The sequence below is a fragment of the Macaca mulatta genome, chromosome 6 (assembly GCF_049350105.2).
Source record: "Macaca mulatta isolate MMU2019108-1 chromosome 6, T2T-MMU8v2.0, whole genome shotgun sequence".
Classification (NCBI taxonomy): Eukaryota; Metazoa; Chordata; class Mammalia; order Primates; family Cercopithecidae; genus Macaca; species Macaca mulatta.
This window is the reverse complement of record NC_133411.1, coordinates 90,282,934-90,297,919: the sequence shown is the minus strand read 5'-3', so window position 1 is coordinate 90,297,919 and position 14,986 is coordinate 90,282,934. Positions and strand designations below refer to the sequence as shown.

The window sequence follows — 14,986 nt, the reverse complement described above, 5'->3', positions numbered from 1 at the left end:
TCCTATTTGCAGACAGAATAAACCTTTAGTAATACAAATGTGACAAAGATGAATAGATTACACATTGGATACATTAGCTCACTTAATCCAAAAATATGAAACAATTCATTCAGTAGATATTTCATGAAACATGTAGGCCAGGCACATGCCAAGTAACATGGCCAAGTTGTCTGCCCCTGTGATTTTACATTTTCACAAGAGAAGATTGACAATATTGTGATAATACATAAATTATATAATAGAGAAATAAACAATGGATGTTCAGTTATCTCAGCAAAATCTCCATTGAATGAAAAAAAAAATAGCAGAAAGCTTTGGATTTTGGATTATTAAGAAAATAAAATAACTTTTCTTTATTCAGAGGAAAACGGCAAAAGTAGGAGAGTCTTGTGCTTTAGACCAGATAAGCTATACTGCCTAAATGTCTGCTGGGCATTTGTAAAAAGTCCAAGAAATTCTTGCAACTGCCTGATGGATGGTAAGGAACAAAGAGGAGCTTATACGACTGGTATGTGACAAACACCAGGACTGCTCTCTCATTTCAAGTTAAGTAAAGGAAGGGAAAACAAGATAATATAGGTCCTATCTTTTAAGTGTGCAGATCAAGGAAAGGATAGAGATTTTTCTAAAGGTATGAAAAAAAATTTTTTTAAGTGAGAAATACTCTATGGAAAAAACAACTAAATTTCAAGAGCATATATGAAAATATTTTTGGAGGCTAAGGGTGGAGGATTGCTTGAGGTCAGGAGTTCAACACCAACCTGGACAACATAACAAGGCACCTTCTACAAAAAATAAAAAGTTAACCAGGCATTAGGTGCAAGCCTGTAGCCCCTAGCTACTCAGGAGGCTGAGGCAAGAGTATGGCTTGAGCCTAGGAGTTTGAGGCTGCAATGAGCTATAATCATGTACTTCACTCTAGCTTAGGTGACAGAACAAGGCCCTGTCTCTTTAAAAAAAAAAAAAAAAGATATTTCTTCTTTATGATATAATAGAGGAATAATAGAGAAGGTAAGATTAATGCTGATAAAATGAGGGAACTGCTGTATTTTTCCAATTTCCCTGAAATATGTTTCAAAATATAGATTAAAATGTATGTTAAAATTACATTATCAAAAATAAATCTATAATATTAAGGAAAGAATGGAGAAACTCTCTGAGAATGCAGAGAAAAATAAATAAATAAGTGAAAAGGATGAGTGAGAAAATTTTACCAAAAAAACCCCTCGGAAATAAAAACTCAGCTTTTGGACAACTGGCCTTCTAGAATGAGACACCAAATAAAGCAGAAGCAACACTTTAAAATACAACTCAAGAAAACCTTTTGAGCATGTCTTCTCCTAGAAAACAGTCTGAAGCTTGAATGCACCAACATTGTTCTGTCCAAAGCAATACAAGAAACCTTTATCAAGATGTATCCTGGTGGATGATGATTAATACTATTAATTTCTATAACAAAGAGCAAACCTTGAAACAATCACTCAGGTAGGGGGATAAAGCAAAGAAGGAATAGATTATAAAACAAATAGTGTTGAAAAAAAATTTGTTCTTGACTATATATATATATATATACTGTGATCCTATGTCACATTATATATACACATAAAACCAAGAGGGTTCAGTAAGAACAAGAAAGAATAAAATCAAACTTGAAAGGAAAACTCAGAGAAAATTGTAGATTTAACTGATCTAATCAAGTAAATTATCTTTTAAGCCATACAAAAATATGCAATCACAAAAACAGTAACTGGTACATTTGAGTATAGTAAAATTGAAAACTTGTGCTAAAAATAAAATTAAGTGACATAGCAAATTAGAAAAAAAATGCAACAAATATAATAAACCATATATGATACTATATAAATAATTCTTAAAAATCGACAGGAAAATTTCTAATCCAATAGATAATGGACAAAGAACATGAAAGAGACTATATGTATATATAATTAGTGACACTGAACAATTAAGAAAATATAAATTAAATGCCACTTAGTGACATTTATGTAAATTAAATGTAAAAATGCCACTTTTCAATTTGTCAAAAATACACAGAAAGTTAAGCACATATGTTCTCACTTATGTAGAAGCTAAAATAAGTTGATCTCATAGAAGTAAAAAGTAGAACAAAGGATACTACAGACTGGGAAGTTAGAGGGGATGGAAGGTTAGGGAGATATTTGGTAAAGGAAATAAAATTACAGCTAGATAGGAGAAATAATTTCTAGTTTTCTATACCACCATCAGATGACCATAGTTGACCATAATATGTTATATGGTTTCAAATAGTTACATGGAGGTTTCTGAATGTTCCCAACAAAAATAAATAATAAATGTTTGAACTGACAGATATGCTAATTACCCTGATCTGATCATTAGACATTGTAGTATCAAAACATCACTAGATTCCTCATAAATATGTACAATTATTATATATCAATTGTTTTTAAAAATAAAATGTATTTAAATGTAAAATTTTATTTAAAAATGGGATTGGTGTGTAAAGAGTTATTTTATATAGTACATGGAAGAGTGTAATTTTTATGAAGACAAATGAAACAATGTGTATCACATTTCAAATGCCAGGTTCTTAGTATCCATAGGGAAACACTTGCACCAGTGGGCAAACAAATATACGTGAGAGTTGAGGCTGTTTTTCTTCCAATAGTAAAAGAATTGGAAACAAATTAAATGAATATCAGTAAGGGATTGGTTAAATAATTTTCATATTCATTCATGCACATACAATAAGGAATGTTATATAGTCATTAGAAATTACTATTATTTAGGTGTAAAAATATCCGTTGTAAATGAAAAGATACAAATTGTAAGAGTGCATGTATAATATGAGCTAATTTTTTTTTTTTTTTTTTTTTTTTTTGAGACGGAGTCCAGCTCTGTCACCCAGGCTGGAGTGCAGTGGCATGATCTTGGCTCACTGCAACCTCTGCCCTCCAGGTTCAAGTGATTCTCCTGCCTCAGCCTCCCATTAGCTGGGATTACAGGCACCTGCCACCACATCCGGCTAATTTTTGTATTTTTAGTAGAGATAGGGTTTCTCCATGCTGTCCAGGCTGGTCTCAAACTCCTGACCTCATGTGATCCGCCCTCCTCAGCCTCCCAAAGTGCAGAGATTACAGGAGTGAGCCACCACGCCCTTTCTAATATGAGCTAACTTTATGAAGATATATGGTAATAGGAAATGTCTAAAAATATGAATATAAAAAAGTTGACAGGAGTTAACTATGTATAGTAGAATTATAGTTCATTTCAAATGCAAATTCCTTGTATCTCTTTGCACCAACTAAAACTTTCACTATATGTGTTTATAACTTTTATGTTCAAAAGGCCTTTTCTTGTTTATTTTTAAGATCATTTCCTTTGACCAAGTAACCTTAATTATTTGAATTTATGCTGTAGAAATGAAGAAATATGTGGCCCAGGATGAAAGGACTATGATTGTATGAGAATGTTAATTTTAATAGAAAAATTGAAGGTGGAGGGAGTAAATGTTTTATAATAAGTTAATGATTGTAGTAACTCCTTAAAATGATGTACTAGGTATAAATAAATACATATATATTAAAAATAGAAAATATAAAAATATTTTAATGACATAATTACTATTGAAATATTGAGAAATAAAGAGTAAACTAATTGCCTGCAAATATGGGTGAAAAGTATAACCAACATCTGGTAACAAATAATATTTTTTTCAAATGCCAAGAATAACAAATTTGTCTGGAAACATATTTGAATTGGGAAGGAAAGCATTGATTATAGCTCATGGTAATACAGACTTGTTTTTTAATCTTTCTATTAATAAATTTTTCTACAGAGCATGTATCTTATAATGAAAAAGATAATTAAAATTTAAAATGTTAAATATAAAATATTCATAATTATCATGTTACCTCCCATTCTCAGTAAAAAATGTGCGGTTGAACTGCTTGCATGATTCTAAATAAGTTCTTTTAAAAATTGATAGTTATAAGCTGACCACAATCATAGGTTGTAGTTCAGATTGACATATGGCACTGTTCATGTTGTAATTACAGGTAATTGTTAAGTACAAAATTATCTCAATTTTGTATTCAGGAAGATGATTACTGTATATTTGGAATGTCTACAATATGCCAGGTGTCCTACAAAACTCACTGAATGATCACTTGAGCTCAGAACATTTGTTTATTGTACCATACATGTGTTGTACATGGTTTTACATGTGAAAAAAATACCGTAACACACCAATACAACAGAAAGCTTCATCTTTTGACAGATTATTTCATGGTATGAGTTTTTGGTTTTAGTTATTGTATTTTTAATGTATTACATGAAAAAGCAGTTGCTATTTTAAATGTTTTAAAATGTTGTTGAAAATTAATTTTTTTTTAGTAAAGGGGAGAATGCAGTAATGAGTCCTAGAATGCTTATGTTATCAGGCCTCAATCATATTGTAAGGATTCCGAACTTTAGATCAGAACTGGATCAGATCAGATACAGGAGCTGAATATTTCAGATGGTTAATCACGTTAACTAGTTGGCCTGCAAATTTGGACTACAAGTGTAGCCAACATCTGATAACCAGCAATGTTGTCCAAATACCAGGTACCATTAATTATGTGCCTTAAATGTAACTGGGACTAACTACAATTGTTTTGTGTAATGTTAAGATAAAACATTCTGTATCAAAATCAAATGTTATCTAAATACTTTGTCTATAAATCAGTTTTCAAATACTGTGCTAGTTAACCATATTAGCTTCAAAGTCCTTTCTGTCTAATGAGTTAATTTTACAAACTCTATGAAGTCATAAAATACACAATTCAGAATACATGATATGAAGGCACAAATAAGAGCATTTTAGATGCAGCTGAGTGGCAAAATTCTGTGATGAAACTGGCCTGTGTTCACATTTCTCGCACACTTATTTATCTGTATCACTTTTCATTGTCCTTACCCCTTCAAGAATGTCTCCATGAAAATCAACTTAATTTTCCAGTCTGCCCCATCTTCTTCCAGGGAACTGTGATCAGAATGCTGTGCAGATGTCTGAAATGAAGTTTATCTTTAACTTCCTCAAACAAATGCTCACAGAATTCTATGCCATTTGTCTAAGTTAGACACACTCTAAAAATATTTATGCTTTGCCAAAACATTACAGGATGTTTTACAACAAAAAAGTTTATATTCCCACAAAACTCTCATGCCATACTTTTTTGTTTACTGTTGAATCATTTAATCCTCTCTCCTTAAGTATCCCCCCTCTTGTTTTTCATTCTTAGAGTGAAATAAGTAACTCAATAAGACTTGGAATCTATTTTATCTTTTAATATTACTTTAGAGCTATATCTCCATTGCATCACAATCAGTATTTAAATAGAGATCCATAATATATAGACATTGTTATTTTATTTTATTTTATTATTTATTTATTTTGAGATGATGTCTGGCTCTGTTGCCCAGGCTGGAGTACAGTGGCACAATTTGACTTACTGAAACCTCCACCTCCAAGGCTCAAGCCCTCCTCCCACCTCAACCTCCCAAGTAGCTAGGACTACAGGTGCATGCCACCACGCCCAGCTAGTTTTTGTAATTTTTGTACAGGTGGGGTTTTACCATGTTGCCCAGGCTGATCTCGAACTCCTGAGCTCAAACCATCTGCCCCTCAGCCTCCCAAAGTGCTAGGATTACAGGCATAAGCCACCATACCCAGCCCGTTACATTGTTTTTAGTTAACCATTTCACTCATAAATGGGAATTTCAGGTTTTTCAAAATTTGTCAACTTTAAGTGAAGGTAAAATAACTATTTTTGTATGTATCCTGAGATGGTAAACAAAATATTTTATGATCCAGAACTTGTTTCTAGAACAATCTAGTCACCCATTTCCCTGTTTCCATTTCCTTCTAGCAAGATATTCTGAAACAAATATTAAATTTTTCCCTCAGATTTCTTTATTTCATGGTGTTACCAAAGTCTTCCATAATACTTACTATTGTCTATATATTGCTATACCTACTTTTGTACACACGATAAATATTATCTCATCTTGTTCTCATAAAGTCCTGTGAGAATTGTTACCCTTACTTTTCAGATCAGGAAGTTGGGAGGTAGAGAGATAAAGTAGTGTGTACAAGATCCTTGAGCCAATTTGGGACCCCAAACCACCCAGTTCCATTGGAGTACGCTGACTCTTAGCATCAAATTCCTTAAGATTGGAGAGGATTGTTTGCTACTTGCCTTCCTCAGTAAAAATTGATGGATATCACAGTGACACTGTGTTTCCTTGACACTGTGTCAAGGAAAAATCCTCATAGAAAAACTAGAGAAATGTAGCTAGCATCTTCTGCTCTGATACATAGTGACATTCATAGCCATGAACTGGTTCTTGTCCATAGAACATAAGAATGAGTCCCAACTCAATTCAGCAAAACGTTTGTTGAGTGCCTGTTACATGTAAGACACATTTAAGGCAGATCCAGACATGAAGTGCATGCAGTCAGTGCATGAAGCCAAATATCTACCCGTGAGCCAGCTCAGTGCCCTAGTCTGCCTAGTCTGCCCTATTTTAGCCAAACTTTGTGGAGGTGAGGATCTAAAAGACCAGAAGGTATTTTGTCCAGCATATTTGCAGCTCGACTTTCACCCTGAAGATCTTCAAGAGGGCAGAGTGGTCGTAGACCAGGGGCAACTATTAAGTCCTAAGGAACGAGCTTTTCTGGAATCATTCGGCATGCTGAACTCTGGGGTTATGTGGTCTGAGTGCCTCTCAGGGTGAGTTCTGTACATGCCCTCTGTCAGCAACCTCATGTTCAGTGTGAGTTGCTGATTATTTTTGTACTGAAAGAAGGTTTGCTTAGGCCTAGTACTCTAAGTTTAATGTAGCAAATTTTAGGACAAAATCCAGCTCTAAACAGATTGCTGACTATTTAAGTGGAGAAGGTGGCTTAACTGGAACAAAAAAGAAAAACATTTCTAGATAGAAAAAAAAAATTGCAGAAGGAGAGCAGTTAGAGTGGGAGAAAAACATACCTGTTGGAAAGAGCCAAGACACACAACTTAGGGAGAAAACATCTCCACCCAGCAGGAAACCCAGCTGGCTTTAAAAAGTACGGCAGAAAAGGGCATGTTAGAAAACTCCTCAATGCATCATCTTAGCTAAAGACTTATAGAAGTTTAGGACCTGAGGAAATTCAGCCTGGAGGTGATCATATTCTTGGTGACACTGTTTGAGTTCCTGTGTGTTTGCTGCCTGTGATAGCAAAACACTGACTCAGTTCTTTAAGATGTTTTTCTCCATTTATTGAGTGCCAGCAACATTAAGAACACTTTGAAGAAGAGCAGCTTTGCCCTGCTGTCTGCGCTCAATTAGGTTTGGATTTAGGACAGCAAAAGCAATCTATATTTTAAAGCCCAGACAGCTGAAGAACAGAGAGGAAATTCATGATAAAACACAGGGCTTTACTAATATTATAAATCCAGGATTGTTTTTGTTTGACTTAAATTGCTGTCAGTTTGACGAGTGTGGTGATGCTTTAGAAATTTCTGGAGGAGTCACAGAGAATGGAAAGAAATCATTGAGTGAAGATATAAATGATCAATGAGTAATCACTCACTGAGAAAATGAATGAGTGATTTCTAAGAATTTCTATGTATGGTGGACCTTTGATTTGAATCTGTGATATTCCTTTATTCAATATCTATATTGGGATCACACACCATATTATGTTACATCTTGATATTAAATTCTTCATCTGTAAAGTGTAATTAATATCCTACCTTGCATGGTTATTGGGAGGATTAATGAGGACATACAAGAAAACACTTAGCATAATGTGAGACATCAACCATTTCCTTCCCAGGATATCGTAATTTTGCCATCCTGCATTACTGCTGGACACACAAGAAATTTTAGATAATATAATACATGTTTAGAAAAATAGCCAGAAAGTTTGATTTTTGAAAATGTTTTAATAGAGCATTAAAGGTGGTCTTTTGTCTTAATCCATCATGCAACTTGAGCCTAAAGTCTTTAATACATGTTCCAAAAAGTTAACAAAAAGCTCACATAAATTCAAAAATATTGAATATTCACAGGCTGTGACACATTGGAAACTGTTTCACACCTTTGCTGATGGGCATCTGTGTCACTAAATATGACCTTAAGCTATGCATTCTCTCCAGCTCTCTCTTCTCATTCATGGCCTGTATCTGACCCAGGGCTATCTATTTGTGGCTACCTTACATCTCACAGGATAGAGGACCTGAAATAGAAACAAAAGGACATAGTGGTTGAAAGCACCAAGATCACACGTGGGATCATGACAGTTAAAGATGATAAGATCAAGGATGTAGCAAGGCACTTAGTCATAGGAAATAGGTGGAAGTAAGTGGCTATTTGCAGGAAAACAGAGGAAACTGTAGATCAAGGAACATAAACATAAAAGGTAAAGATCTTACAAGAGTTGTCCACATAGAAAACAAAGTTTTCTAGATTTTTAAAAAATTAGCATTACATAAGATGTAAAAAAATATGCAGGAATGAATTAGAGAAAAAAAAAGGGAAAATATCGAACTATTCTATATTGTGTATTCTTTGATGAAAATGTTTCCTATCTTTTGCATTTCAGTTACATTTTGATGATTTTAATGCTTACTGAATTTCCTTGGGTCTCATGCCCTTTAAAGTATGTATTTTGCAGAAAAGAACACATTATGAGCATAGACTCTACAAGTCAGGAATGCATGTATTTAATGCTTCTGCATTTTTGAAGAATATTTACCTTCCTCCTCAACCATTTTAGAATTGTTGTTTTCTAAAGGGAGGTTTTCACTGGATAATGATTACTATTACTCAATTATATATTAGTGAATTGATTAAAATTTATGGAAACAGGATTTACTAATGTTCCATTGTGAAAATCTAATACTGTTTTTGTTCCTGATGTGGACACAGCTACAATGTTATTTTTATTTTCATTGAAATGACCAATAAAATCAGAAAATTGAACTATAAAGTAAAGTTCTGGCAGGTAGTGATCAATCTCAAGAAGGTCAGCCCAACCACATCTGTTCTATCTCAGTTACAAAAAAAGAAAAAGAAAAAAAAAACAAAACTCCTGCACAAATAGATGAATCAGCTTAATATAAAATTAATTGGTGGACTGAGGTGACCATCATTTGCCTTTAAAATGGTCGAAATGGTTGTTCAGGGAGTCTTGAACTACATTAACCCAGTGGCAATATCAAAATTGTAAGCCAATAATAGACTCACTCATTGATTCCAAAATAAAAATAGCCAAATTTTTAGTTTTAGGATATATATAGTTTTATTCTCTTGAGATCAAAATACTTGCAAGTTTACAACTTGGTGGTTGCATTTAAAGCATGTGTTTTTCTTTTTTCTTTTTCTTTTTTTTTTTTTTTTTAGGTGGATCTTCTTGTTCCAACCAAAGTGACTGGCATCATTACACAAGGAGCAAAAGATTTTGGTCATGTACAGTTCGTTGGCTCCTACAAACTGGCTTACAGCAATGATGGAGAACACTGGACTGTATACCAGGATGAAAAGCAAAGAAAAGATAAGGTAAGTCAGCTAAATCGGTTTATAAAGTTCAGAAGTGGAGGATCACATTACACCCAAGTTTGAATGAATGAACTGCTTATACATCTGTACTGAAAATAATATCTACATATACTGAAAATATAGGTTAAATAAAAAGCTTTAAAGAATATACTGTAAAGGAGTTTGCAGTCTGGTATGTAATGGTGCAACCTAGGGGAAAAAAATGCTTTACTGATAACATTTTCATATTACTAATTGCCTAACATCTGACTATCTGAGATTCACCTAATAGTTTATAAAGTTAATAGAATATTGAATAATTTATCATAAGACATATGTAAATAGTTATTGCTAGAATATATGCCACTGTCATTTTCATTATTAAAATAAATTCCTGATGTTAGATAAAATGTTCTTTGGAGAAAAATATTTCAAAGGTTAATGAAATCATTTTTAAACATTTTAAACATTTTAAGAACAATTGTGATTACACAGCTCAACAACAAAGAAACCCAGATATTTTTCTGCTCCATTTCCTTCATTGTATTTTAATTCATAGGTTTATTATTCTTTTAAATATATAATCTACTTTGAATTTCATATATACACACCTCTATACACACATACTGTACAAATCAATGCCATACAATTCTTTTTTTAATATTTAACATTTTGAGCATCTTTTCATAGTATCTACTGGTTTCAGTATCTGTAAGACCCTGGAGAATGAAAGTACTCAATGCCTTATCAATGACTAATTGGGATCAGATGTTTGAATATGGCCTCAGTTGGATTAGTGAAATCAAGTTAATTCGTTGCTTAGAATTAAGCAACTGTGCAAGGAATGCTAGCTCTCCGAAGACATCAACAAAAATTATCAGATCAAGGATTTGGGGGAGACTGCAACACTGCTTTATACATGTTAGATATTTAAGTTAATAATTATTTTTATGATATGTAATCTGTTTACTCCCTTATGGTTATTGCATTATTAACTGACAGAGGTGTTGAAAATATCTTTCTTTCTTCAAATATTCAAGGCAGAGAATTTATAAATTTCCCCAGAAACACTAGGGCTGGAATGGCTGTTTAAGTGATTCAACAGTCTAAATTTAGTTCATACAAAATTTACTTTAGAGGAGATGTGTTTTTAGCTTTAGATTTAAAAAACCACATCTAGTCACATTTTTACATCTCAGAACACACTCATGTAACATCTCAGTACACATGCACATTTCACATGTTAACATCTTAGAAATTGGTGTATCTAACATCACAATTTAATTGAGAGCACTTATTCTTTCCTAGATGAACATAAAATAATGGCATGATTTATGGTCAATGACATCTTAAACTGAATAAATATTGGATATTTTGTAAAATTATTTTCCAACTTACATTGTGAGCTATAGACAAGTGTTTGCCATGATTTATTGCAAATAACTATTTCAGTTCCTGTCTTTCACCTTTTACAGTAGGCATTCTGATGCAGTGTGTTTCCTAAGATTTCCTAAGATTTCCTATGAATTTTTTTAAACTTCATAAATTATACAGGCTTGAAATTAATTTTAAGACAGATGAGTATTTACTTATCCATGTGTAAGTTTCAGTAAACAGCATATCTATAATAGTGAAATCTTTATATAGGTTAGGGAAGAAGCATAAAGAAAATTATGGTTAAACCATTAAACTGTTCAAATGCTTTTTTGTCTCCATTTATGTAAAAAAGTGATTTAATATGTGAGTAATTTTTCTTATAGACTAGAGATTTTCCTGTTAAAGTGTTTTTATTTCATTATCTCAATCTGAAACTTACATAAACTTTTTGTGTCAAGTTGTGTGATAGTGTTACTCAGGTTTTCTATCTCTTTGCTGATTTTCTGTCTACTTGTGCTATCAGTTACTGAGAAAGGAAAGTGGAAATTTTCAACTGTCATGGATTTGTCTCTTTCTTCTTGCCATTACATCAGTGTTTACTTGATGTATTTTGAAGCTCTGTTAATATGTACATAAACAGATTCTTAATGTCCTTTTGATCAACTCAACCCTTTTTCATTAGAAAATGAACTTCTGTACCCCTGGTATTTTTTGCTCTGAAATCTACTTTGTGTGATATTAATAGATATTAACTCCAGCTTTCTTTTTACGAATGCTACCTTAGCATATAGTTTTTTAGCATTTTTCTCATCCTTTTACTGTTAACCTATTTGTACTCTATATTTGAAAAGTATTCCTTCTATGCAGCATATAATTTGATCTTCTTTTGGCCAGTCCGACTGTCTCTGCTTTTCAAGTGGAACATTTATAAAATTTATATTTGATGGGAGTATTAATGTAATTGTATTTAAATTTATCATCTTACTATTTAGTTCCTACTTGTCACATCTATTTGTGTTTGTTATTCCTATTTTTGCACTCTTTTAGATTAATCAAATTTTCAGTGATTCCATTTTAATCATGTTTGTTGAATTATCAGCCATAACATTTTGCTGTTTTTGTGATTGCTTCAGGATTTGTGATACATATTTTAAACTTTTGAAATCCACCTTCAAATGAATGTTAAAGCCCAGAAACTTACCTCCATAAACACAAGCAAAATAGATTATAGCTATCAATCCACATATTTAGGAACTATAATTATTATAACATAAGATTTGGACATGACCAAAATAATTCTTTTTTAAATTGATGTGTCATACTTGTACATATTTGGGGGGCTACATATATTTTAATACACATATACAGTGTGTAATGGTCACATCAGAGTTATTGGGATATCCATCACCTCAAACATCTAACCAAAATAAATATTATTGTTAAGAAAAAGTAGACTCTACTAGGCAAGTTGGAAAATTGTGAAAGTAGATTGATGCATACTATTTACTAAAAATAATGTGAGCTGGAATTCCCCTGTGAGACCATAAAGCATGCTATTATTTGTATAATGTAAAAATTTTTAATGAAAGCATTTTTATGTTATAAATATATGACAATTGGCTAAACTCAACCAATTTAACTGGTAGTTTTAAAAAGAAATCTGACCAGTTTGTTTTTAATGTTGTAACTAATTAGGCATAATGAAGAAAAGCCTAAGATAAAAGCCTAAGTTTACTATTTACTATTGAAGAAGACAGCTGACACGAGTAAACTGTAGATAAAAATTCAGTAATTAGTGTTATTATAAGGAAATCTTTTATGGGGAAGAAGCAATTACAGAGCGTTAGATCTCTCCATTTTTATGTAGAAAAGAATTTTATAAAACAAATGAGAAAAAGTATTGCCTAAGTTATTTAAATACTTGAAAATGTTGTCATTTTATATGTAAATATACATATATATCAATAAAATATGTTTTTGATAAGTATCAAAATAACTTTTGCTTTACTGTTATTACTGGTTCTACTAGCTATTTTGCGTATCATTTCATATATCCTTTATAGATGCGCTCTTCTGTTTAAAAGGGCTCAATACTACTTAGCAATTAATTTTTTCTGGGGCTGAGTAAGCCATCTCCTATTGATTCTTAACATTATTTTTGTCTTGTTTTCCATGGTTACTTTCCATAAGAGGAAAAAAAAGTCTTCAATATTTACAAGTGCCAATTCAACCACAAGCTTTCATCCAGACAAATATAATAGATGAATTGAATGTTTCAGGGCAAAACATGTGTCTGTGAGATGTTTTATAGATGTACTTTTCAAACAGAAATATGTATAAACAAAAGCTTCTAAGTCTTCTTTTGTGCCATTTGTTTTTATTGACTGCTTGCTTTAATAGATTTTGGGAGTGTGGGTGTGGAAGTCTGATGTAGATCCAGACACAAGATTACTTCAGAAAAGTAATCTGAAAATAAATGCAATTTTCTAGGTTTACAGTAAGTGGTATAAAACTCAAAAAATGTATCAATGGCCTTTTTGTTTTTTATTAATCAGAATGACTAAGCCTCAGAAAAGCAATGCCATACACACACACACACACACACACACACACACAGAGGAGTATTTACATATATGTAATAAACATGTGTGTGTACACACACACACATGCCAAAAGTCAATTGAAGAAAAATAATACTCTGTTCTCCTTATTGAGATGTCAGTTTTTAAATACCCTCCCATAGCATTCACAAGAATTGCAGTTTACTTTAGTATTGTTTTTTAGCTAAATTCCACATTAAATCTCTTGTAATTGAGCTTATGATGACATTCTCATTACAGTGCATACATTTGTATTTTCCCCTTACTAGTCTACAGCATTTTCTAACATTTAACTAACTTTTATATTTCTCTACAGCATTAATTCAGGTACATTTTTATTTGAAAGTCAAATGTTCCTTTGCCCTTATGAAAGTGACATTTGTTTTATACACTTGGAGCTGTTTTTTACCACATTTAGCAGGAAAACTGCAAAACTTGACAAACACTTTCAGTATTTAATTTTTCACGTTATAAGCCAAAGTAAAGCAATAATAAATTTCAGGAAGAGTACTTATATGGAAAAATTAGAAATAAAAATGGGTTTTCTCATCCAGTATATTAGTCATAACATCATAGTGTTTAAATAAGTCTGAATTCACACCATAGGAGCTTTCTTTTTTCAGGAATAAAGAAGCTGGTAATACTGTATTTCATCTTCCTCCATAAAATTATCCAGGGTTTTGTAAAAGCATAAGTTGGAAAGTTGAAACTTTACCTGGATTTTCCAAAATAAAAAATAAAATCCCCTGTTTCCAATAAGACTTTCTTGGTCCTTAAAGATGAATCACACATATATTCATCAAGAAATAAACTGCAATATCTTGGTGAATTCTCTAATTCAGTAGTTACCATAATTGTCTGATTATAGCACTCATGGGGAGAGCTTGTTTAAAAATACATATTTCTGGGCCCTGCTTCAGACTCTCTGGAGATGAGCTGGAAATCTAAATGTTTACAGAGGCCCCAGCTAATTTAAATAATAAGCAAGTGTGTGAAAAATGACTAATTGATGCCAAAAACAAAATTAAATTTTTGAAACTAAGTGTAGTTTTCTGTTTTTCTAGTGAGAATGGAATTTATTATTATTCCTTAGGACTTTGGCCTCTAATTGGTCAGAGGAAGTCAATATGAATCAATGTTTCTAAAAATAAGATTAAATTTTAATAAGTTTGCCAATTCCCTTATGAAAATCACAAAGTAAACACTAACTTTAAACAAATTTTAAATTGAAATAATATATTTAAGTAGTTTAGGATGCAGATTAGATGGGGGGATCATCTAGAAGGAGGTGAAATGTATATTCATTAAATTTTGTATTCGGTTGGCAGACTCCATGTGAGAAAAAAATCTGAATATGACACAATCTCCCAGTCTAATGAGAAGCTTAGTAAAGGTGGAAAAACTTTGATTTAATCTGTTTATTTTGGAAAGTCAAAATATAACCT

General features: G+C 32.2%; 1 protein-coding gene across 2 annotated transcripts in view; it reads left to right on the top strand.

Annotated features, from left to right (window-relative positions):
* The window catches only part of EDIL3 (EGF like repeats and discoidin domains 3), a 455,143-nt gene that overhangs the window by 423,069 nt on the left and 17,088 nt on the right, over nucleotides 1-14,986 (top strand). For both annotated transcript variants that reach the window (XM_028849561.2, XM_001082527.4), the window contains one exon: nucleotides 9,430-9,585. In XM_028849561.2, coding sequence (XP_028705394.2) covers nucleotides 9,430-9,585 — 156 coding nt within the window. The remainder of the gene's footprint in view (nucleotides 1-9,429; nucleotides 9,586-14,986) is intronic.